We start from the raw sequence: 26,566 nt of genomic DNA, 5'->3' as shown, positions 1-26,566 counted from the left end.
TGGTTATCATATCCCCTCTCAGTCTTCTCCTCTTCAGGCTAAACATACCCACCTCCTTCAACCTTTCCTCATAGGACTTTGTCTCCAGACCCCATCTTTGTTGCCCTCCTCTGGACAAAATAAAAGGTAAAAAGATAAAAGCCTGATATGGACGTCAAAGCGCAAACTGGCAGCTCCAAAGTCAAAATCCAGCCTACCAACTTCAGTTGCAAATGCCCAACTAGTGCAGGAGGAGATGAAAAGGCAGCAGGGAATTTAAGTGAAAAATAATCAAAACCAAAACGATTATTTTTTCAATACGACGACTGTCATGTTACACGAATGTTCTTCTGTAATGATTCACATAAGCCTCCACATAACTAAACGACAAAACAAACCCATAAAAGATTATTCCATAAAAAGCCAAACAATAGACTCTCAAGAGATCCAAACTGGCACATCAAGTTCTCACGTTGCATCATAATTCCATACAACCCAACAAACTGCATTTCGAACACAGCATTGTGAAACGTACAGACTTGTGCTTGTAAACTCATTTTGATATGTCGTCTACAGTGATGGACCCAACCAAACTGAATGGAGTCAATTGCTATTTATTTTGGCCTGCCAGGTACTCAAAATGTTCTCTGCCTTTTGCTGTAGCCCTGAGTAGACAGAACTCCTAGAGCTCCTCCTCCTCCTCCTCCTCCTCCTCCTCCTCCTCCTCTTCTTCTTCTTCTTCTTCTTCTTCTTCTTCTTCTTCTTCTTCTTCTTCTTCTTCTTCTTCTTCTTCTTCGCTCCTTGTGAGCTCAACTAAAATTCAAGGCTACTTGGCTGCATTTGGATAAGCAGTCACCATAGGGTTGCCAGGTCCCCCTTCACCACCGGCGGGAGGTTTTTGGGGGCAGAGCCTGAGGAGGGAGGGGTTTGGGGAGGGGTGGGACTTCAATGTCATAGAGTCCAATTGCCAAAGTGGCCATTTTCTCCAAGGGAACTGATCTCTATCAGCTAGAGATCAGTTGTAATAACAGGAGATCTCCAGCTAGTACCTGGAGGTTGGCAACCTTAAGTCACCAGTTGAGCACTTGAGCCTGATCTAGACAATTTAAGGTTGTTGTTGTTTTTGTGTGTGTGTTGCCATCTTTTCCACTGAAAACAAGACTGACAACTTACCAGGAGAAACTGAAATAGCTTTTGCTGCAGATGAAGGACTATGCATAGATTACATTTAGGTGGGATAGATGCTATTTGTTACATTAAGGGCAAACTCTAGGGATGACTCAGACACTTTCTTGCTTAGCCACCTAGTGAATTGCCTTAACTGGTTGTTCCTGCTATTACTTTGTCATATAGACCCCAAAGAGTGAAATTAAATTTGTACAAAAGCCCAGAGTGCTTTCTGATTCAGAATAATTTCTGAAGAGACAGTGGCCAATTCCAACATAACATTTTTCCTTTTCCGCAAAGAAGGAAATACCCAGGTATCTGAAGAAGTGAGCTATGACTCATGAAAGCTCATGCCCTGCCAGAAATTTTGTTAGCCTTTAAGATGCTACTAGAGCCCCGTGGCACAGAGTGGTAAGGTGCAGGACTGCAGTCCAAGCTCTGCTCATGACCTGAGTTCAATCCCGATGGAAGTTGGTTTCAGGTAGCAGGCTCAAGGTTGACTTAGCCTTCCATTCTTCCGAGGTCGGTAAAATGAGGACCCAGCTTGCTGGGGGTAAAGGGAAGATGACCGAGGAAGGCACTGGCAAACCACCCCATAAACAAAGTCTGCCTAGTAAACATTGGGATGTGACGTCACCCCATGGGTCAGGAATGTTTGCACAGGGGACCTTTAACTTTTTAAGATGCAACAGGACTCTTGCTCTCTTCTACTGCTGCAGACGAACACGGCTAGCCATCATGATCTATCTGCAGGATAATCAGTACAACAGATACCGCATGCATTTTTCAAGAGGGTTCACTAAACCGGAGGACACATTTTGAGTTCTGGGTGAAAAGTTAGCCCTCTTCGTAAGCGACAACTCTTGACAATTGCTGGATTTTCCTCTTCTGGCAGTGGCTACAGCAGTATCAACAAAGTAGGTGGCCACTTATCTCCCCCCCCCCCCGTTTTTGCTTTTTTTTGAAAGAAAGAAAGAAAGAAAGAAAGAAAGAAAGAAAGAAAGAAAGAAAGAAAGAAAGAAAGAAAGAAAGAAAGAAAGAAAGAAAAGAAGAAAGTGAAACTTTTTAGACAGCCTGTAATGATTGTGGGAAGAGAGAGAGAGAGATACTAGTTTAACTCACTGCCAATTATTAGTGGAAAAGTAGGTCTCAGAAGTATGCTACATCTGAAATATTTTTCGTCACTTGAACATGTGCAGTCCAGAACTGGCCCCATTCTACCAGTCTAAGGGAACAAACATTTCACATTCACAGATGCTCCTAATTTGGTGTGGTTTGGAGTGTAATTTAGATCAAACATATCCATGTAAATGAGTCAAGGTTTTCTTAATTAGGTGCCTCCAAAGGAAAAAAAACTGGGACCACATCAGTAGGTGTGGGTGTGGCGCCCATAATACGGGAGACTTTCCTATGACCAAAGCTCAGGGTTGCTTAGGCATACTATTGACATTCCACCAACCCCCCCCCCCCCCAGACATAATCATAAATCTGTACATGGCATAGACATAAAGACGCTGCTTCAGAGAAGCTGCCTAAAAACACCATCTCTTTGGCAGCTGCCTTAAGGGAGGTCATTGTACTATGATTTAGGTTTCTCTACCCTTCTTTGTATTTCATTGCCAGCATTTTGTTCCCATTGCAAGAAGGGAGCATTCCAGCGTGCAGATTTGCTCTTAACTTTCAAACGAGTCAGTTGCATATGACCATTTGTAGCTCTTCATAGGAAAATGGCATATTTCTGTCTGAAAAAAAAGTACCGATCTTATACTGATCAGAAATAGAACAGCTATGTTGGCTGATAAAATGAAATATGCTAGGGTTGCCAACCTCCAGGTTCTAGCTGGAGATCTCCTGCTGTTACAACTGATCTCCAGCCGATAGAGATCAGTTCCCCTGGAGAAAATGGCCCCTTTGGCAATTGGACTCCCTTCTCCAAGCCTCACCCTCCTAAGGCTCCACCTCCCAAAACATCCTGCCAGTGGCAAAGAGGGATCTGGTAACCCTATATGCTCAAATGTAACATGCTGTTACGTAGAGCTTTAGGTGACTGGAAAATATATGCATTGGAAGCAGAGGAAATTCCACTTTGCTAGTCTTCTTACTAGTTGCTTTTGTTGGCATGGAGCAATTGCTGAAGCACAATAATGCAGTGAGGTGGGAATCATGGGTACTTTGTATGTCATCAGGTCAGCAAAGGACTCATCACAATATATACTACAAGCGGGGACCCTCGCAGAACTTGCAGGAGCAGCCATCCCATTCCCCCTGCCTTTGGTTCCTCCCCTATCCTGACTCCTTCTCTCAGTCTCCCTCTTTCTCCCCCTTCCCTACCCATTCTCTTACTTTCACTCTCTTTTCCCGCCCCCCCCCCCGCCTATGGTCACTGCTTCTCTCACTTCCTCTTTCTCTATCCCCTATGCCTCCTGTCATTCCTTCTCTCTCTCTCTCCTCCCATGTCTACTGCCCCTCATTCTCTTTCTCCTCCATGCCTACTGCCACTCTCCTCCTTCCCTTTCTCCTAGGGTTGACAACCTCCCGGTAATAGCTGGAGATCTCCTGCTATTACAACTGATCTCCAGCCAATAGAGATTAGTTCATTTGGAGAAAATAGCTGCTTTGCCAACTGGACTCTATGGCATTGAAGTCCCTCCCCTCCTCAAACCCTGCCCTCCTCAGGCTCCACCCAAAAAAACTCCTGCCAGTGGCAAAGAGGGACCTGGCAACCCTAACTTGGTGCCACCCCATCACCAGCTCAGAGGCTGGTGAGGAGAGGCAGCAATGGCAGGGCTCACACCATCACTAGTTCTTCGTTGCCTGCCTGCTAGAGTTACCAGCTCCGGGTTGGGAAATAACTGGATATTTTTGGGGCACAGCCTGAGGAGGGCAGGGGTTGAGGAGGGGAGGGACTTCAATGCCCTCGAGTCCAATTGCCAAAGTGGCCATTTTCTCCAGGTGAACGGATCTCCATCGGCTGGAGATCAGTTGTAATAGCAGGAGATCTCCAGCTACTACCTGGTGGGTGGCAACCCTACTGCCTGCAGTGTTGCCACGGCTTGCCCGCCTGACTGCAGAGTCATTGCCTCACAGCCTCAGAGGCTGCTGAGAGAGGCAGAGATGGTGGGGTTCTATGCAAGCCAGAGAGGTTCATTTTTGGGGTGATCGACCTTCTCTAATTTGGGTAAATTTTTAGATTTTTTTCAGCAAAACTAGGGGTTTCCCAAATTGGCAGGAAAACCTTCCTCCACCTGCCCCCAAATCTGCATATTTATGTGTATGCAGATGGGACTAAGAGCCCCATGGGGCAGAGTAGTAAAGCTGCAGTACTGCAGTCTAAACTCTGCTCACGACCTGAGTTCGATCCCGCAGAAGTTGGTTTCAGGTAGCTCAAGGCTCAAGGTTGACTCAGCCTTCCATCCTTCCGAGGTCGGTCAAATGAGGACGCAGCTTGCTGGGGGTAAAGGGAAGATGACTGGGGAAGGCACTGGCAAACCACCCCATAAACAAAGTCTGCCTAGAAAACGTCAGGATGTGACGTCACCCCATGGGTCAGGAATGACCCGGTGCTTGCACAGGGGACCTTTACCTTTTACCTAGATGGGACTAGTTTGAGAATGAGATATATTTGTGTTATTTATGGACAGAGAGAGTAAAAACCTTCTTGGTTGAAAAGTCTCGCTAAATGTTTAATATGAATAAAGCACTGGTGGTACAAAATTAGAGTTGCGCTGTATGGGGGTTTGGGGGAAGAGGGGAATTGGGGAGGGAATGGGGGAAGAGGGGAATGGGGAAGAGGGGAATGAATGCTTGTTATAGTGGAATTTTAGATCTTCATAAGCTGCCTCAAAGCAGTAATCATAGGATCAGGTTGACAATCAAATCAGAAAAATGTATCTCACTGAATATGAAACCAAACTGAGACAGCAAGGTAGACTTTCTCTGAATGTGGAGGATCCACTTAAGTGTTTTGATTTAATAGTTCTTGATAACCTTTTCTCCTTTCTGTGTGAATGTATTGAGACAGCAAGAGAAGAAGTCTGCTGCAGTACAAGACAGCTCTGTGTGTATTGAGTCAGTGGGGGAAAAGTCATGGTAAATGATAACGGAGACTGGATAGAACCGCTGTGCATTTGTGCGCCTGACTATCCGATAAGCACAGAATAGTGACGTGTTATGTCTTAGCCTGGAACTGTGATAAAAGTTCATTCCCCAGTACAATCAGGGCTCAGTGTTTTATGCTTGTTAAGGCAGCTGAGCAGCAGCTGCAAATAAAACTGTTTTCTTGACAACGGTCTCGGGTCTCTCTCCTCCATGGACCTCCGTATTGCCGTAACAAAACTTTTAGGAGTACCAGGTAGCTAAAAAGTATAGATCTCTTTGGATGGGGTCTATGTCTTGGCCTCAGTCTTATCATTTCAGAAGCAATTTTCTTATGCTGAAATTTTTATGCTGAAATTTTTGATGCTGTATTCCATGGTGCCTTAAGGTGCCTCCATATCCAGGGGCAGTAAACTTCTGAATATGAGTGGTAGGAGACAACGTCAAGGAAAAGACTTGGCCTTTATTGCCATTTGTTGGTCCTCCAGGGCAACTGGTTGGCTGCTGTGTAAAACAGGATGCTGGATTAGATGGACCACTGGTCTGATCCAGCAGGGGATTTATTATGTACTTATGTTCTAACAGCAAAGTACAAGGTCCAAGTGGATCTCCTGAAGAACTTTTGGAACTCAAGAATATTGTGGGTGGTTTTCTAGTTGGCCAGCACACGGTATTAATAACTATTCAGAAACATGATTAGGATTGGGGTTTCGAGAACAAGGGGCTACTGCACAAACAAAAACGACATTGGCTTTTAGTAAATGTTGTGAAAACTAAGGTAATTCATACAAAAATTTGATTACCCCTTCTTCCATGGCCTCACGTTGCAATGTGCTGGAACCTCGCTAAATTGTTAAATTGTGGAGCTCCCTGCCCCAGGAAGTGGAGATGGCTGCCAACTTGGAAGGCTTTAAGAGGGGAGTGGACATGTTCAGGGAGGAGAGAGGTATTCATGGCTACTAGGAAAAATGGATACTAGTCATGATGCATACCTATTCTCTCCAGGCTCAGAGGAGCATGCCTATTATATTAAGTACTTTGGAACACAGGCTGGATAAGGCTGCTGCAGTTGTCTTGTTTGTGGGCTTCTTAGATGTACCTGGTTGGCCACTGTGTGAACAGACTGCTGGACTTGATGGGCCTTGGTCTGATCCAGCATGGCCTTTCTTATGTTCTTATGTTATGTTCTTGCTGACCTCTGTGTTCTCCATGAAGCTCTAAGGGCATTTTCACATTATAGTAAAAGTGATTTTTTTAAAATTACTGATGTTTTTAATGTAACACCTACATCACTGGAGTGTCTTTTCAGTTTTAAAACTGCTTCTTTCCTGTTCGGTACTAACAACATTCACACCTGCAGCACAAGTGGCGTGAGCGAGACTCTAAAGGGTTCCCCCCCCCATGTCATGTGTGAAAGCTCTCTGCGCAGCAAGTCTGTTTTGCTTTCTTTCGACTTGTTAACCTTACATTTGGCCTCTCCAGCCCCACAATTCACAGAGTGCGAGTTCAATCTTCACTCTGGCCTGAACCTGCAGAAACAGACTGGAGTTAAATGGAAATCACATGTAGAATCTGCATCTCCCTTCATTTCAAAATTCAATAATGGAAATTTTGCAGACTTCGCTTGCTAAGTGTTCCTAGCTGTCATACAATAGCTTTAATTTTTGATTTATCCGCAGCATTCTGCGTATCGCTGTTGAACTTGTCATCACGTTGTCAGTGCTTCCTTTTGCGTGAGCTACTGTTGCATTCTTCTTAGATGTGGGTTGCTGGCTGGGATAATTTTTTTATAATAGGTAAAAATAAATCTCCTTTTGTTAAATATAGTTTCCAGAAGCGAGAGATCTTTTTTTGCTATGCAATAAAGCCAGCATAAAATATAGCATTTTGAGAATCTGTTTTCAGTCATTCTTCACAGCACTTTGAAAATGCGAAGCCAAAGCCAAATTTTTGAACTGAAGAAAATTCCACTTCAAATCTGCAGCGTTTTCATTTTGGGTGCACGAGAAAGAAAGGGTGCTAAACAACCTGGATATTTGTGGGTGGGGAGGGAATGATTCTTTTTTGTGATACATTTTCTCTGCTGTTAAAAGGGGCAGTGAAATTGATTGAAGACGTTATTAAAAGAACTAACAGTGTTGATGGGGAGAAAGAAAGGCTGATGATTTTGTATCTGGCAGAAAGAGGAGGGGAAAAAAAGAGCTTGGGTATGCAAGCGAGTTCTGCCCTACAGCAAAACACAAGTGACTTCGAAACGTTAAAAAAACACAACCCAATCCAGAATGAACAAGTCTCTGAAAATCAAAGGTGAATCAAAAGGAATTGGCTTCTGCCCGGGTAAAACAGCCAGATAGGCTACAGTAACGGCTCCACGTGATAAAACCAAGAGGCAACTGCAATGCTCCCCAGACAACTTGCCTGAAAGTGACTGCCAAGAAGCCAGATGCTGTTGCTGGAAGACTCTCTGCCATGGTTGGGCATCTGGGTTCAGTGCTTTCCACTTAAAGAAGAGGGAAGAGCGAGGAGGAGAAGGCAATCTACAGTCGGCCTTTTCTACTTTTAATTATTATTATTCCCCAATATAGATTTTAACATCTGAATGTTATTTTCTGCTTTTGAGCAGCGGTGGTGACTAAAATAGCACTTACTGAAGCCAATTCCATCTTTTCACATTTTGAAGGAAGAGAAATTACACAGGGTAGAGGCTAATACGCTGTTTGGAGATGTCCAGGCTTGGAGACAATCTATAAAACAGGTCATATTTTTTAGGAAAAGAAAATCACGTAATACCTTTTTACTGAGGGAAGCCCAACTGACACAAAACCTTGTGCATGCTTTTGAGTTCTGTAGAACCCTTGCACAATGTTTTGGGTCAGGCAGATGTTACAAAAATTACAGTAGCGGGGGGGGGGGGAGGGACACAAATTGCCAGGTACAGATCTTAATTCCTTGACAGGCTAACCTTTGATGGGTGATCTTTGGACCTTGCCAGACTGCTTCCCCCTCTCCTTTATTTGTTTCTTTTCCCCAGAAATGCAAATACTGTAATCCAAAATTCTCCAACCTTTTTGAGTTTACAGGCATCTCTGGAATTCTGATGCAGGATGGTGGGTGCAACCACAAAATGGCAGCCACAGGAGGAGAAGCCAACAACAAAATACCAGGGAAGGAGGTTATGCATAAATCTAATAGTAACTTTACAACATCTCATGCAGAAGCTCTGCTTAATAGAACACAAGAACATAAGAAGAGCCTGTCTGGATCAGACCAAGTGGTCTATCTAGTCTACCATCCTGTCTCACACCAGTTCCTTTGGAGGTCTGTGATGAGCAGAAGCTGAGAGACCAAGAGTGGGCAGAGCCAAAAAGCAGACATTCTGAGCTCTGAGAGACAGAGAGGATGGAGAGCTTGGTGAATGGCATGAGAGAAAGCTTTCAGAGCTAGGTAACTGGCGTGAGAGGAAGCTGTGAACAACTCCGTGAACCTAAGGGTTTGGTGTAGCCAAAGCTAGTGGAACACCCAACTTGTGGAGTGACAGGATTGAGATTGGGTGGGAAAGGGCCCTTTCTCAGGTCAAAAGGGGAATTCATCTCTGGGACAGAGCTATTCCAGTTGCAGGATGGTGTGGAGGATTACTGCCACTGGTGTGGGGTAGTTCAGTAAGAACTGGAAGAGGGATTTTGGTAAATCCCCATACTTCTGCTGGTCTCTGGGAATAGAGATTGAAAGTCTCTTCCTTCCTGATAGCTAGGCTGGGGACAGAGTCTGTGAAACTGAATCTGTGTGAGTTCTGAGGAATAGAACTAAGCTTGTAACCTAAGAACTGAAGGAACTTAACTTGAGAAACATCTAAGCTAAAGGCATCTTGTGTAACATCTAAACTAAATCTAAACTATGCTCTTTCTCTGAAGTGAATCTTGTGTGTGTATATATATATATATATTTGTGCTTTCCATTTCAGCCTTGGCTTAAAATCCATCTTGTGAATACTGTTTAATAAATTTCCTAGTTTACTTTATTCACTTTAAGAAGCCTCTTGTGTCCTATTTCTTTCTGAAGAAAAAATCTGGTGGGGACTAGAGAAGGAGAAAAATAATCTCTATTTAACAACCTCTGGCAAAATAACAAAAAGTAAGGCGATCCCTCTCTCTCCCCCTCAGCGCCAAATACTGATTACTGGGAGCTGGGAGATAATAGGAAGGAGTGGGATCGTCATTTACAACTGATCTCCATCCGATAGAGATCAGTTCACCTGGAGAAAACAGCCGCTTTGGCAATTGGACTCTATGGCGTTGGTCCCTTTCCTCCCCAAGCCCCGCCTTCTTCGGGCTCCGCCCCAAAAAATTCTGCCAGTGGTGAAGAGGGACCTGCCAACCCTAACTTTCATTGAGCTATCTACTACAACCCCAAGATCAGTTTCAGCAAGTTCAGACCCCATTAGCCTATGCCTGAAGTTGGGATTTTTTTGTTCCAATGTGCATCACTTTACACTTACCAACACTGAACTTCATTTGCTACATTGTTGCCCACTCGTCCAATTTGTGGAGATCCTCCTAGAGCTCTGAATAATTTTGTGTCATTTGCAAACTTGGCCACTACAGTACTCACTAGTTCCCGATCATTTATGAACAAATTTAACAGTACTGGCCCCAATACTAATCCTTGTGGGTCCCAACTGCTTACTTCCCTCCGTTATAAGAACTGTCCATTTATTCCTACTCTTTGCTTCCTGTCATTTAACCAATTTTTAACCCATTAGAGAACCTGACCTCTTATCCTTTTAATACCTTTTAAAATAAACACACTGTTTTAAATTTTTTGTTGTACTTACCTGTAGTAGGGCTGTAGTAGTAATCTAACACCTATAGCCATTAAACTGTGAATCTACCAGCATTCTGCATTAAAGGCTTGCATTATAGGGTCTTAAGATCTGGACCTGGGAAATTTTGCTGTTTTTTTCTCCTCTGTTTTTAAAATGTTTGTAACATTTTCCCAATGAAGGGTCATATGGAACTCAAAAGCTTGCACAATTTTATTTTGCATCATTTGAGTTGGCTTCAATAAAAGGTATTGTGTGTAAAGTACCATCAAGTCGCAGCTGACTTATGGCGACCCCTACATGATTTCATTTCTTTCTTTGGATTTATGTGGGCCAATACAGCTGTTTACAACCTTTTCTTACATTTCTAACCTTTCTTCCCCCGCCTGATACATTTTGCTCCATTTTAACCAATGCTCTATGCATTCTTTTGTCACAGCCTTATGCTCTATTCTCCCGGGTGATGTGTGACATGCATTATAGAGGGACCTTTGTCTGAGCTACCACAACTTTACAGAGTTTGAATAAATTGTTAAATCTCCTGGGGCCACAGTCTTCCTCATCTGGAGCGTAGCTACAATAGCTGACAAGTGTGAGGTTCTGTAAAATTGCAAATCTCATAATTTCATGGTTTTTGTGGCATGTGTCTCCAAGTCTACATCAACCATGGATTTTCAAAGCAGCCAAAGGATGAAAGCCTTACAAATGAACAAGACAAATCACATAGTATCGAAGTGTGCAAGAGTGAGCCGTGTCTCATCAAGGCAAATAGGCCTAAGCCATAAATATGTGTAAAACACATGAAATATGGGAGCCAAGAATGAACATGAATTACTTTAAACCAGTGTGTAAAGAGAAGCAGGAAAGTCTTCCTCCATGAAGTTTGCTCCATGAGTGGACCTTTTGGATACAAAACAATATGTTTCTTTTAATTAAGCTGCCATAAGCTGCCTTGAAAGCTTTTCAAGGAGTACAGACATTACAAATAAAGAATATTTTGAAATATTGTGCAAAATACTATTGAAATGAAAATTTTTCTCTTCACCACTTGATCTTTCTTTTAGGACTGAGACAAAGGGGTATGAACATTTTCTACTGTTTTGGAACCACCACCACCCCTGATCCTGAGGTACTGCTCTGAAATTATTCACCTATGATGTTGAAGGGTTTATTACATGAATCCTGGCTAAAATCATCCAAGGCACCAGTCCAAAAGTACCGCCTTCACTAAAGTAAATTTGTTTCCCCTCAGTGATGTCATCACACAGTTAAACTTGACTGGTTGCATTAGTGCATGTGAACAAGATGCAATTCAACAAGGGTAAGTGCCAAGTTCTACATCTGGGTAACAAAAATGAGGGACACACATACTGGATGGGGGATACACTTCTGGATAGCAGTGTGTGTGAACAAGATCTTGGAGGTACAGGTGGACCGTAAGTTAAATATGAGCAGCCAGTGTGATGTAGTGACAAAAATGGCTAATGCGATATTGGGGTGCATCAACAGAGGCATAACATCCAGATCACAAGATGTCATAGTTCGGCTAGATATTAGGAAAAATTTTTTTACAGTAAGAGTTGTTCGACAGTGGAATCAGCTACCTAGGGAAGTGGTGAGCTTCCCCTCACTGGCAGTCTTTAAGCAGAGGCTGGACAAACACTTGTCAGGGATGCTCTAGACTGATCCTGCATTGAGCAGGGGGTTGGACTAGATGGCCTATATGGCCCCTTCCAACTCTGTGATTCTATGATAGTGTTAAAGCCCAGGCTAGCCTGATCTCGTTAGATCTCAGAAGCTAAGAAGGGTTGACCCTGGCAAGTATTTGGATGGGAGACCTCCAAGGAATACAGGGTCATGACGTGGAGGCAGGCAATGGCAAACCACATCTGAATGTCTCTTGCCTTGAAAACACTAGGGGTCTCCAAAAATCAGCTGTGACTTGATGGGGGGGAAGGCTGCTAAGCCAAGTGGGAGGGTTGGGGCAGGGACATGGTGGGAGAACACCATGATTGTGATCGTGATGATGTCAATTCCAGGGGACACTGACTGGGGCTTGGCAGGCTTGACTGTGAGATAATATTTTACTTCAAACATCTGTATGTTGTGACATTCAACCAAAGTGGTTCTTAAGGTGGCGCAACCAGGTTTACTATCTAATTTCTGACTGTTTTAGATCCCTCTTAGAGGACAAATAAGCAACAAAATGGTGCCAAAGCAGCATCTGAATGGGAATTATTTATTAGACATTTCAATCCTGGGAGTATTTATTAAACTGCTTTTATTGTACTTTTAGTGGCCGGGATGTCTCTGTGGAAGCAGCGCCACTGCCAGCTGCTGCGAATCTACCCCCTCCCCTTAGGAAAGGGCTGGAAGTCTGTATCCCTATCAAGTGGTCTACATAAAGCACAGCGTGAGTTAGCATGTCCCTCAACTACCCATATTTTTGTACCATTTTTCTTCTGGAGAGGTCAAAGACTGGAAGTAATCTCAAAACCGGGAAGAAAAAAAAGAAAGGCTCAGAAGTCAGTTTTGAGTAAGGAGAAGGTTCAGCATCCCACCCACACTTCCTGTTCTTTAATTTCCCCCAAACTTGGGGTTTATAGAGAATTGATGGGATTTGCCCCTTCATGGGTCGAATCCCTGACTTCATTCCCCAAATATCCCTCAAAGTAATCTAGCATCTGACCAGGGTCTAGGATTATAACAAAGTAATGTATGAGAAGTATATTTAACTCTTTAAAGTGTTACACAAAACCATCATGATTGGCCTGTGACTGCAGAGGGATGGGTGTGTGTGCGCGTAAAGTGCCGTCAAGTCGCAGCCAACTTATGGCGACCCCTTTTGGGGTTTTCATGGCAAGAGACTAACAGAGGTGGTTTGCCAGTGCCTTCCTCTGTATAGCAACTCTGGACTTCCTTGGTGGTCTCCCATCGAAATACTAACCAGGGCCAACCCTGCTTAGCTTCTGAGATCTGACGAGATCAGGCTAGCCTGGGCCATCCAGGTCAGGGCACATGTACCAACACCATATTTCCCTCAAAACACTATTGCAGAGGAAGTGGGTGAGGGTACTTGTTGGAGAAAATCAGCTGGCACAAGTGGGATACTTAATTCTTCTACTTACTGATTCTTCACTGCAAATACTCTCTTGGGCTGTTTTTAATATTTTAATATTTTCCTCACATCTAATTTCCAAAGTCAGAAATAAGCCCACCTTGGGGGGAAATGGCCTTAGGGGAAGGCAGAAGAGAAGCAGTGGTCATAGAAGTAGCAAAGCATTCCTCCCTCCAGGCTACGGAACCTCCTCTCCAAGCACCCCCCCCCATGACATCTTGCGTCTGAGAACATGTGTTTGCCAAGATAACACACACTTCTGCTCAAGATGACCAGTGATACAACGTTTGTACAGCTAGCCAGCCAAAGATCTTTGAGTACTCCTACAATCTGATGTGAACAGCTGAGCAAATTTCATGCAATGTTTAGCAACAATTTCAACTTTCCGTTCTTCTGTCCCCAGATGCTTAGGATGGCAAGTGAGCTATAATTTGTTTGTTTTGTGTATTTCAATTAATCAAATTGTATTTGCAAAAGGATATGTGCTTTATATTATATGCTTACTGTTTACTGCCTATCAGAGTTCACAAGAGCTCATGTAAGCCTCATGTGCCCCCCACATCAAACCAAAAAACCTTTTGCTAGATAAGCTAATGGCATGTAGTCAATGTCCTCCTCTGTCTGTACTCCACAGTTTTCTTCTGCACCTTTCTCTGACCGCAGGAATCAAACAGAAGTGAAATAAGGGGTAAAGCAGCACAACTAGGGAATTAAAAAAAAATAAACCACTGTAGTGTTGGAATCACTAGTGGAGTTAGACTATTGGTTAGTCCCAGAGAGAAGAACCAGAAAAAAGAGCTAATTGGAGCAGAACTCCAAAGCAGGAGTAAAATAGGGATGAAGGCAGAAACACTGTAAGGGCAAAAGCCAAGTATTATTCTGAGAAATGCACAATTTTGGTTTAACAGTGAGATCCTATGCAGCTTTACTACAATCTGAAATCAACAGGCTTAGACTGGATAGACATAGGATTGCACTGTAAATCAGTAAAGACTAATCTCCTGATTAGCTAGTAGAAGTCAGAGATGAATTGTCAGTCGGGTTGCCAGGTCCCTCTTTGCCAACGGTGGGCGGTTTTGGGGGTGGAGCCTGAGGAGGGTGGGGTTTGGAAAGGGGAGGGACTTCAATGCCATAGAGTCCAATTGCCAAAGCGGCCATTTTCTCCAGGTGAACTGATCTCTATCAGCTGGAGATACAAGCACTGGGTCATTACTGACCCATGAGGTGACGTCACATCCTGATGTTTCCTAGGCAGGCTATGTTTATGGGGTGCCATTGCCTTCCCCAGTCATCTACACTTTACCCCCAGCAGCAAACTGGGATCTGTTAAAGGGCACCTTTTTCCGCCATAAAAAAAGCCAAAAAGGCGTTTTTCGGCTTGACAAAAGTCAAATGCACAACCCTAGTCGGTAGCACAATTGTGGCACTGACAATCTCACAACTCACTTAAGGCCTGAATCAGGCTGAAAAGATACTATTGTTTGAATTGAAGGTTAGTATTTACCTGTGTGCCTTGACCTGGATGGCCCAGGCTAGCCTGATCTCGTCAGATCTCAGAAGCTAAGCAGGGTCAGCCCTGGTTAGTATTTGGATGGGAGACCACCAAGGAACACCAGGGTTGCTGTGCAGAGGAAGGCACTGGCAAACCACCTCTGTTAGTCTCTTGCCATGAAAACCCCAAAAGGGGTCGCCATAAGTCGGCTGCAACTTGACAGCACTTTACACACACACATTTACCTGTGTTCTTCTTGATTTAAAGATCTACATTTGATACTAACTGCCCTACTGAAATAGTCACCAGTCTTTTAAAGATTGGATATATTGATTATTATGAACAGACCCACCACTATAGTTTTACCTGGTAGGATGAAGAGTTTAATAAATAGCTGTTGATAGTCCACACTGGCCAGGCATTTTTCTCTAGCCCATAGAATGTCACCCTAACTTGGCAGAGGGGAGCAAGAAGATATCTAAAAGACATCTGGAAAGTTTTAGCTAACCTAGATTATTTGGGGGGGGGGCTCTTGTTCTTTGGAAATGCGAAGGAGGGTTAGTGATTCTACTGACTTTTTAAGAAGCCTGCTTGCTTCCTGTATACTCTGCTTGTATATCTGTAATGAAACAGATGTTACAAAGATACTAATATCTCTATAAAATTCCATTTTAAATAGTTATACCTTCTGTGCCCCTTGAAGTCAAGGACATACCTCTGCTTAGAATCCCACTGTAAATCTTGCAGAACTACCACCAGAACATTTCACAGTTCAGGAACGTACAGAAATCATAATTAATAACACTAATATAAAAATACGAACCTGAATGGTCAATAACTAAATCAACCTGTTGGCCTAATTAGAATTCATACTTATTTTGCCTTCATTTATTTTTGACCAAAAAACAAATCTTTTTATTGAAGTCTAAGTGCTCAACACTGAAGGGTGAACAGCGACATAGTGTTTATGGCACACTGTACATCAAACTCGTCAAACAACTTTTTATGCCTTTATGTCAGAATATATCACTCTAATAACCAGGGCTGCGATCTCTGGTTGATTAATTGGTTAGATTAATCAATTAAAACACTGGGTGGATTTAAAAGAGGTCCCCAATTAATCAGGCAGCTAATTTAAAAAATAAAGATTTTTAGTACAGCAATTTACAAACACCATGGGTGGTAAAACAGTCACCTCAGAAGAGGCATTCCTCTTTCTCTTTAACTCAGGGGCCACATCTCTTCCAAAATTATATGTACTGTATTAGTACATGTATCTAATATCAAAAATATTTTTCTTCAGAAACATCATTTTTCTCATATGCAAATTAATGCAGATTTAATCAGTTCATTGATTAAAATTTCCTGGATTCGGTACAGACCTTTTAATAAACTTTTACATGGGTCTGGAAGATAAGATATCTGATATATGTATAATTGAAAGATACCTGTATTCTAATCAATGCATATTTTGTTTTATTTTATTGTTGAGCAAAATGGTCTCAGTGAGCCACCAAGCAGTTTACCTCCTCCTGCAGGCCAGAACCCAACAGGCCCCTGAGCACCCAGAACAGCTCTCCTGGCCTACACTGTGCCAACACAATGATGGAGGGAAAGTGTTTCTTTTCCGCCATCACTGCCATGGAGTATTCATAAAAATGAGATTTTGCCCTTGTCTTATTGGATTGTCCTGAGTCTTCCTCCACTGTCGCTCTAGCCACCTCCCTTGTCTTTTCATTGCCCGCAACCCCTCAGCAAACCAAGGGGCTGCCTGGGCTCTAACATTTGAGAGAGGGTTCCTGGGAGTGATTGTCTCAACCACTTGTAGTTGTAATGCTATAGTGATACATCAGTTACTTTTTTTACCCCCGCCCCCAAAGCCCTCTGGTGGTGAAGTGTGTGGATGGGTGGGGGAAACAGAGTTGGGGGGGTCTAAGACAAGGAAAATTCCACACGTGTGGGCAGAACCTCAAAAACACACACACCACATCACTGCCTACAAGCTTTGGCTGTGATGTTTCAAAAAAGATCATTACCAAACAGATTTAGGAAAAGATTGCAGCAAAGTGGTAAAGAAGTCAGAAGGTGCACAGATGCATGATGATGCCATGTGGATAGTGGGGGAAAGACTGCTCCGGTCTAGGAGGCAAGGTGAAATGAAAAAGCTATGTGGAAACATCCTATGCTATACTCATGCTACAACGCTGCACTAAAATGAAAGTAAATTAAAAGATATTCTTCCACTGGCACAAGGGTGTCAATGGCTACAGATCTCCCTATTTTAGCACTCAGTGAGTTCTTCCATAGTTGCCTGTGCAAGCATTTGTGAAACAGCATTAGCAGCTATTTTTGTTCTGCTCGTTCTTGGATCCATCTCACAAGCATGAGGAATGCTTTTTTTTTGCCCTAAATAAAATATATCTTGTTTGATGTAAAATACTTTTGGCATCTACTTTTTGAATGAAGTTGTTACACTAAGCTTTTGTACCATTGCCGCAAGTCCTAGAAAAATGTTGGCCATACAATAAAGAGACGGTAATCATTTAAAAAGAGGATTCCAAATAGCCCCCATTAACGTAAGAGGGATGCTCCACTGGCACAGATGCAGGGTAGAAAATGAAGCCAGTGAAGGTAACTGCTCTGGCTGCTTTCACTTCGCTAGGGCCAGCTAAGGGCATGTGTTGCTAGCCAATCAGCTTCTCCTTGCCTGCAGTTCTTTGCGGGAGAATGAGCAAGAACTGTGGAGATCTCACATTGTCCACACAAGTAGCTTGGCATGGGCTAACGTAACAGGTAGTCAGATTGGACTAAGCTTTTCCTGCAGTTTCTATCCAGTGAAAATTAATATGAATCAGTCCTGAGTATAGAAACGTAATGCACACCATCACTATAGCTGAAGTCAAGCAGGAGTCTCAAGACAGTCATACAGACTAAGCACTATGCCTTAACTTACAGCAATTATAATGTGTCTCTATTTGGGCTGATTTTATTGCAATGTTTGGCATTCTGTGAGCAGGATCCAAAAGGAATCTAAGATACCGCTCCAGAATCACCCTTGGAAAAAATATCAGTTACTGCCAAATTGTAAATTTTGTGCTGATGATATCACTTAAAAAACAATCATGCAAGTGCCAAATGTTAAACCAGAATCAGCCTGACTGCCAACCACTGAAAAGTATTGCAAAAAAAAAAAAAAAAAGAGAGAGAGACCATGGCCTTTCCATAATGTCAGAATCACTTTTTCAGTCTTTGTAAATGTCTCATTAAGCAGTGACATCATGTAATGGTATGCATTTCCTTTTTCACTTCTGCATTTGTGATTCCGATAACCACATACAGGATCTATGCATTATACATACAAAAGAGCTCAAGATTACAACCCAAAACATTATAAAAGCAGTATTCACTGAAATCTGGTTTAGGTCTCCAATGTGAGGTCATTTTGTTGACAACAAAGACATTTTCCACCATCTACACAAGGCTCATCTTAAGTTCCCTATGAAACACCAAGTCGTCTCCTATTTTTTCAGATCAGTGTACAATAGCACCACATACTTATTCCATAATATCACACTCTCATTCCAAGTTCAGTTTGGTCTGTGAAATACAAACAAGGTGAATAACATTGAGAATACTTATGTTCTTTGCTAAATATGACAATATACTGGAAGTAAGCCTGCTGGGGGGAAATGCTCAAGATGACAGAAACTGGGAATAGATCACCTCCGCTCGCACTTTTTAATACTGTATATAAAATGGAGTCTTTGTCCCATATATATGTGGCAAACACTGGAATGAACAAAAATGGCCACCTCATATCTTGTTTGGCCTGAATTTCTTATACATATGGGAATGGATTTATTGAAGGGATTTATTGGCATCTCTCATAACATAATTGACCCTGAAGAGACCAGTATATACTCTAGTTTGAATTTCCAATAGGGCTGTTCATTCAGTAAAAACCGAACTGGAAAAATACTGAATAAATGCAAATTCGGTAAATTTCTGGTTTGGGTTTACCGAGTCCACAAAATCCAGGAGGTTGGCAAAGCCGAATTTGCCATTCCCGAATATCCGGCTTTCTGTGGCTCCTGCAGGGGCATTTTTACAGGTAGAGGTCCCAAATTTTCAGGGTAGCTAGAAGGGACCCTCCTTGCAAGAACCACCAAGTTTGGTTAAGATTGGGTCAGGGAGTCCGGAGTTATGGTGTCTGGAAGGGGTTGCCCCATCCTCCATTCAAATGCATTGGAAGACTCTTTAATATGATCTTACCAATGTATCTGAATGGAGAAGCTGGGCTTTAAACGGTAGGTGGGAAAGTTTGCCCGATGCCCTCATAGAGATACAGTATGATACACTTTGTCTCTATGGAGGTGTGGGGTGAACTTACCTACCGTTTAAAGCCCAGCTTCTCCATTCAGATACATTGGTAAGATCATATTAAAGAGTCTGAACACAGCCACTTTGCCAATGCATTTGAATGGAGGAGGATGGGGGCAACCCCTTCCAGACCCCATTACTCTGTAGCCCCTAACCCAATATTTACCAAACTTGGGGGTTCTTGCAAAGAAAGTCCCTTCTAGCTACCCTGAAAAGTTGGGACCTCTACCTGCAAAAATGCCCCCGCAGGAGCCGCGAAAAGCCATGAAATGCATTTAATGTGTTTAAACGGCCGAATTATTCAGGAATCCCGAATTTAAAGCTGAATTCCCACCTATATCGGTATAGGAGAATTCGGCATTCGGGTCTTCCCAAATAAAAAAAGGCCATATAAAACCAAAACCAAATTAAACCGATTTTTTTTGTTTTCAACAGCCCTTATTTCCAATACAAAAAGTCAATTCTAGAACTTCTTAATAATATTGGCTTGGCTTACTGATTCAGGTGTCCAAATAGTATTTTCATGGTGTCATAGTTTGGTCTGGGGAGCTTCTGTACAAGGCTCTTTATAGTTTTCACTCTATTGTCACTGTCTTGAATTTCTGAAAGAAAAAAGATTGCAGATGTTATAACCAACGGCAATGTGCAACTGCAGCAATTATCACATATTACTTTACCTTGGAAATATTAATGGACAGCCAACCCTGGACAAGAAAGCTGTCAGTTATGTGAAAAGCAAGAGCTCTTCCATTTACAACCAACAGGGAAAGCAAACCTTTTCAAATATTCTGGTTAGGGTTGCCAGGTCCCTCTTCGCCACCGGCGGGAGGTTTTTGGGGTGGAGCCTGGGGAAGGCAGGGGTTGGGGAGGGGAGGGACTTCAATGCCATAGAGTCCAATTGCCAAAGTGGCCATTTTCTCCAGGTGAACTGATCTCTATCAGCTGGAAACCAGTTGTAATAGCAGGAGATCTCCAGCTAGTACCTGGAGGTTGGCAACCCTAATTCTGGTATCTTCATTCAATCTTACCTAAGGAAAGAATCTTTGTAATCTGGTGGTAATTGATAACCTTAGCAAGCAAGTAAGATTTGTCTGGCACTAACCAAGAGACTACATTACTGGCAAAAAATAGCAATGGTGGAAACAACTACTGCTGAAAGTTAAAAGAGAAAGTGCCAAAGCAGGACTGCAGCTGAACATCAAAAAGACAAAAGTAATGACTACAGGAGAATTATACAACTTTAAGGTTGACAATGAGGAAATTGAAATTGTTGAAGACTTTCTATTCCTTGGTTCCATCATCAACCAAAAGGGAGACTGAAGCCAAGAAATCAGAAGGATATTGAGACTGGGAAGGGCAGCCATGAAAAAGCTAGAAAAGATTCTTAAGTGTAAGGATGTGACACTGGCAACCAACATCAGGTTAATTCATGCCATCGTATTCCCTATTACTATGTATGGGTGTGAGAGCTGGACAATGAAGAAAGCTGAGAGGAAGAAAGTAGATTCCGTTGAAATGTGGTGTTGGAGGAGAGTGTTACGGATACCCTGGACCACCAAAAAAAACAAATCAGTGGGTTTTAGATCAAATCAAGCCCGAACTGACCCTAGAAGCTAAAATGACTAAACTGAGGCTGTCGTACTTTGGACATATTATGAAAAGACAAGAGTCACTGGAAAAGACAATCATGCTAGGAAAAGTTGAAGGCAGCAGGAAAAGAGGAAGACCCAACAAGAGATGGATTGACTCTATAAAGGAAGCCACGGCCCTCAATTTGCAAGATCTGAGCAAGACTGTTAAGAATAGGACACTTTGGAGGACATTAATTCATAGAGTCGCCATGAGTTGGAAACGACTTGATGGCACTTAATACACACACACAACCAAGATACATATTTCTGTTAATTCTGTCACAGGAAATCCATAGATTTTCTATGACAGAGCAGAGGCCTGTTTCTCAATGTGGCAGCAATGCCTATGCCTAGCTGTCTTTCATTTGAAAAAGAATCTCTGCCTATATAAAACTGGCTTGCCAGGAAGAAAGTTAACCTAAAACTCTTTTCCCTATTAACACCCATAAATTCAAATAGCCCAAGTTCTGCCATGAAGCTGTTTGAGCAACTGTATGCCAGTCACTCTTTCTCAACCTGCCCTACTTCACATGGTTGATGAGGGCAAAATGTACACTGCTCAGAATTTCTTGAAGGAAAGATGGGATAAAATTTTACTAATAGGGTTGCCAGGTCCCTCTTTGCTACCGACAAGAGGCTTGTGGGGCGGAGCCTGAGAAGGAAAAAAGTTTGGGGAGGAGAGGGACTTCAATGCCATAGAGTCCAATGGCCAAAGCAGCCATTTTCTCCAGGTGACCTGATCTCTATCGACTGGAGATCAGTTGTAATAGCAGGAGATCTCCAGCTATTACCTAGAGGTTACAGAGCAAGGATGCTGTAATGAGAGTAACTCAAAACAAGCTACAGCACACACAATACTTAAGCATACACAATTTTATATATATGACAAAGACAAAGCAACAAATCAGCTAACTATCTAATGACATGCAATAAGTGTATAAGAACAAAGTGTGGTACTGAACAACAATATATACAACTATGTACAATAAACGTATTTCACAAAATTTGGGGTTTTCATGGCAAGAGACTTACAGAGGTGGTTTGCCAGTGCCTTCCTCTGCACAGCAACCCTGGTATTCCTTGGTGGTCTCCCATCCAAATACTAACCAGGGCTGACCCTGCTTAGCTTCTGAGATCTGACGAGATCAGGCTAGCCAGGCCGTCCAGGTCAGGGAGCTTAAGACCTTACCACAGCTTTATCACTACACAAATACATAGACACAAACAACCCATGAGTGTATAAGGACTCCCTTCTCTACTCCATTTTTATCTCATTTTGGTTTCAGGTTCAAGTAATTCCGTGGTTAGAGAGGTAAAAAAGGACACCTGGCCATAGTTGTCAGCCAGAAGATGAAGAGGTACTGGGAAGTTTAAGCTACTCTCTCCAGAAGCCTTTTTAAAGTTCCTGTCTTTTAAGAAATAAGGAGTTTATAATAGTCCACAATCTTAGAGAGGGCCTATATGCTATGCCCCCATAGTAATCAACATCCCTGTGGCTAGGATAAGGTTGCCCGGTCCCTCTTTGCCACTGGCGGGAGGTTTTGGGGGCGGAGCTTGAGGAGGGGAGGGTTTGGGGAGGGGAGGGACTTCAATGCCACCGAGTCCAATTGTCAAAGCGGCCATTTTCTCCAGGTGAACTGATCTATATCAGCTGGAGGTCAGTTGTAGTAGCAGGAGAGCTCCAGTTAGTACCTGGAAGTTGGCAACTCTAGGCTAGGACCCTTGGTTATATGGCATTTGCCAATGGGGATGGAGAAATTTGACACACTGGTCCTTTCTCCATGGTGCTTGTACCAAATATAAGGTAAAGGTAAAGGTCCCCTGTGCAAGCACCGGGTCATTCCTGACCCATGGGGTGACATCACATCCCAACGTTTCCTAGGCAGACTTTATTTATGGGATGGTTTGCCGGTGCCTTCCCCAGTCATCTTCCCTTTACCCCCAGCAAGCTGGGTACTCATTTTACCGACCTCGGAAGGATGGATGGCTGAGTCAACCTTGAGCCGGCTGCTACCTGAAACCAACTTCTGTTGGGATCGAACTCAGGTCGTGAGCAGAGCTTGGACTGCAGTAGTGCAGCTTACCACTCTGCGCCACGGGCTCTTGGTGTACCAAATATGCCAGCTCTTAAACTGGTCAGTATAGAGGGATATCTAAGACAAAAATCAAAAAGCGTAAGCTGATAAATGTTGAAATAAATAAATAAAAAATTCTGGTTCACATATGTTACTGCCTGCTTTGTCACCTCAATCCATTAATGTTAATTCAGGCATAGCAAACGAAATGATTAAAGAAATATTCCAGTGAGCAAAGCCTGTAAACCACAACAACATCCACTCTCTTAAATGCATATGATAACTTAATAATGCAAAATAGTCTTTGTAGCCTTCAGGTTTCACATGCAATCTTTGGTGGAAGGGGTGAAAAATATTTAGCTTACTTATCAGAAAAAGTGCATAACCCGCCAAAGTAATGTTGCATATAACTTTTTTATGAATCAATGCTAATTGTTATCCAATTGCAAAAGAAGTAAAAGAGGCAACATGTGGTAACTTTAGTCAGCATTTCTGAACCAGGAATGATAAACACCTCTGCCTGGCTCTGGCATTTATCAGTACTGAGATATTATTACCACATAGGCTCACAGCATGGTTACTGTTATCATCAGGGAAAAAAAAGAGGGAGCTAATCTTAATGGTTTGTAAAGCCGTTACCTGCACTGGTCTGACATTTATCATGATCATCTTACCACATGGGTCTTCCATAGCAAAGGTATTTTATCTGGAAGGGACATCACTATGAATTATTATTTGCAGCTAGGTAGAAAATTGTATGTTGTAGATACCTTTTCTCATTATAAATCACAGTCACATTTCACCATTTCCCACACAAAGCTGCTGAGGACAGGCTTTTTGCCACGACGCTCACTCTCTCTTTTATAGTTTCACAAAAATATTGGATATTCTTTCATTAGAAAGGTTGATACTTATCTCTGTGGGTCTGTGGTGTATGCATGTGTGTGTGTGAGAGAGAACACACGATTTTAAAAATACTATATTACAAACCTTGATATTTTTTTTAAAATGACACCATTAAAGCATGTTTTAGTCAACAAAATGAAACCGATTTACCTCCTCCCCTTGGACACCCTGTATTTTGGGAATCTACAGACAGTGTTTTCAATTCTCAGGCATGTGGTACAAGAAAAGGGCAGGGAGCAAAGACACATCCTTGTTGTTCCCATAGAGCACAAGCTCACTTAACCTCCGTTTGCTTCCTTCAAGTGCCAAAGAGCTGCATTTGAATTGCTCAAAAGCCACAGGTGACTTTTAAACCACAATTTGGCAATCTGTGTTTTAATGGCTCCTTTTTTTTTTTTTTTTTTTACAATCGGGTGACTGTTTCATGACAACAGAGCACAACCCCAAGGGTTCCCTCAGGTTTGAGTTGAAAAGGAAATATTCAGGAAAGCACTTCACGTTGCATCAGGCTGTTGCTGCCCCATTTTTGAAGTAAATCATATTGATATAGAGGAAAACAAGATTTGTTTCTAACACAAGGTATAGTCTTTCATACTATTACACACTAGGCCCATTTTGTGCATTACTAGGAATGGCATTATGGGTCAACATCACCAGAAATGCACAAGGCTTGAGAGATTATCCACAGTTTACCAGAGACATCTCACCCATCTGCTCAAACTAGGCGTGCTAGGTGCCCAGTGGTGGCGGGCAAACCCCTGGCAATTCGCCCCTCTGCCCGCCAACCACCTGAGGGTCGGCGGGCAAACGTGCACGCGCTCATACACACCACTTGCATGTCACCCTATGGGTCAGGAATGACCCGGTGCTTGCACAGGGGACTACCTTTACCGTAATAAAAGGTATGATGTGGATAGTGTGCTTGGTTTTTGGATTTTAGCTTTTGGACCACAATGGCTGCAAACAGTTTAGATTCCGGAGCCAGAATGTGAGAGCACAAGGGAGCTTCCTTCCTCCCAGTTAAATCCCCCTACCGTTGTATTAAACACCATTCTTTAGGGTCCCCTGACCATCAGAAATGGCTTTTGGGGTACATAAAGTGGGCACGCAGTGGGAAGGAGGAGGTGGAAAGCCCAGTTCTGTAGGCAAAACACTGCAGGAAACAAGTCACTGATGGGAAGAAAACTCTCCTGCTTCTAGTTCATTACACAAATCATGATTATAGTAATGTTAAATCGGCACGGATCTTTACAGCAAACCCCTTTGTTACATATCAGGAAGTCCAGAGTTCATCTCCAATAACTCCCGTTTGATAGGAAAAGTTGTACCATTTCATCCTGGCACAAATGCATTACGTTGCAAGGTAGCGGAGTGTGACCTCTGCCCCCACCTTCAGCCTTGCTGCATTATTCATGGCCAGCCGACCTGGTGTCACGTTACTCTACTACCCCCTCCTTTTGCTAAAATGTTGTGAAACTGTGCGCGCGCATGCTTAATGTTACCCTGGTATTTATGGCTCACCCTCACACACAGTTCAGATTTAGGACCTTGGGCCTTTGTGCTATTTTACGTCAGCATTGTCTAAAAAAAAAAAAAATGCTTCAAGGCTTTGTAAACTATTGAAAATGTTCTCTTGTTCCTTCAGATTAAAAAAAAAAACCCAAACTCTTCTCTTTTGGCTTCTCGATATTCTTCACTGTTTAGGTTTGTTTTCGATCGGGTTCACCTGCTTTTTCCTGAGGGGAGAAATATTTGTTGCAAGAATATTTCGACTCCTGGTTTTGTCTATCTGTCTGCATCGTCTGCCTCCGTTGAAACATAAAAATAGAGTGAATTAGCTTGTGATTTGGAGTGCGAAAGAAAATGTGAGGCTTCTGGTGCTGCCTATAACCAGCCATAGTGTTGGGCAGACGCTTTGCAAGCTCCCCCACTGTGCTGCTGTGCAAGCTTCCCTGCTGGTATGTTTGCTATAGTTTTAATGTCTGTGAAAAAAATTTTTTTGAGGCAACTAAATTATGCTGTGCCCTCTTGGATGTAAATAAAACATCCGATTGAGACAATTTGTAGTGCCCTTACCCAGTTTCGGCAGTTCCATGCCAGCCCTCCCGTTTAAATATAACTTTCCCCTCCCGAAATCCTGTACAAATATTGCTACAACAGAATGCATGTTTGGCTCTTCTGCCTTAACTCATTTTTTTTTTAGCTAAGTGAGAGGAAATTGTGTGCATGCAGATCAAGAAATAAATAGGAACAAAACATATAGATGCATATAGATGCATAAGCAGATCTAAACCAGATAATGCAAAAGTACATTTATATTTTTTAAAAATCGAATGTATTTTTTTTTGTTTAACATTAGTTGTCCAAATCTGAATCATCCAGTTTAGATTATATTTCTAAGCGTAACTGCATGGTGATTTATGAGTCCAAATTAACTTATATTCATTCTAAGGGGAAGGAAAAAAATAACAATTTATATAATTTTTATTCATTTCTCCAAAAGAAGGAGAGGAAAGAGGAGAGAAATATACTGTAAAATAAAATGAATGTTAGCTCGCCACATTTTTACATAGCAATTGATCAGTTCATCAAATGTGTTCTATAAAGAAAGAGGAGTTTCCCGATGAATATTCATACATATTTTTCAGTCCATTAGCAAGACTTAAGACAATGAGTTTCTAACTCTGTCCCATTTAACAAATATGAATGTGGGATTAATGGAATAATAATAATAAAAAGCCCTCACAGTACTTAGAAAAGTTAAACTTTAATGTCTGAACCACCAGGTGCCATCGTTTGAGAAAAATAACCAATAATCGTCATTTTTTTTTTTTACATATTTGATGGGACTGATTATGCAATGTGCAACTCTAAATGGCTTATAGCACATTGTACCATGGTTCC

At 42.4% G+C, this 26,566-nt stretch overlaps 1 protein-coding gene across 1 annotated transcript in view; it reads right to left on the bottom strand.

Annotated features, from left to right (window-relative positions):
- ARHGAP15 (Rho GTPase activating protein 15) overlaps positions 1-26,566 on the bottom strand; it is a 509,635-nt gene that overhangs the window by 21,495 nt on the left and 461,574 nt on the right. The window contains exon 12 of the mRNA XM_056861406.1: positions 19,547-19,652. Coding sequence (XP_056717384.1) covers positions 19,547-19,652 — 106 coding nt within the window. The remainder of the gene's footprint in view (positions 1-19,546; positions 19,653-26,566) is intronic.

The sequence above is a fragment of the Euleptes europaea genome, chromosome 15 (assembly GCF_029931775.1).
Source record: "Euleptes europaea isolate rEulEur1 chromosome 15, rEulEur1.hap1, whole genome shotgun sequence".
Lineage (NCBI taxonomy): Eukaryota > Metazoa > Chordata > Lepidosauria > Squamata > Sphaerodactylidae > Euleptes > Euleptes europaea.
This window is presented reverse-complemented; position numbering and strand designations above follow the sequence as displayed.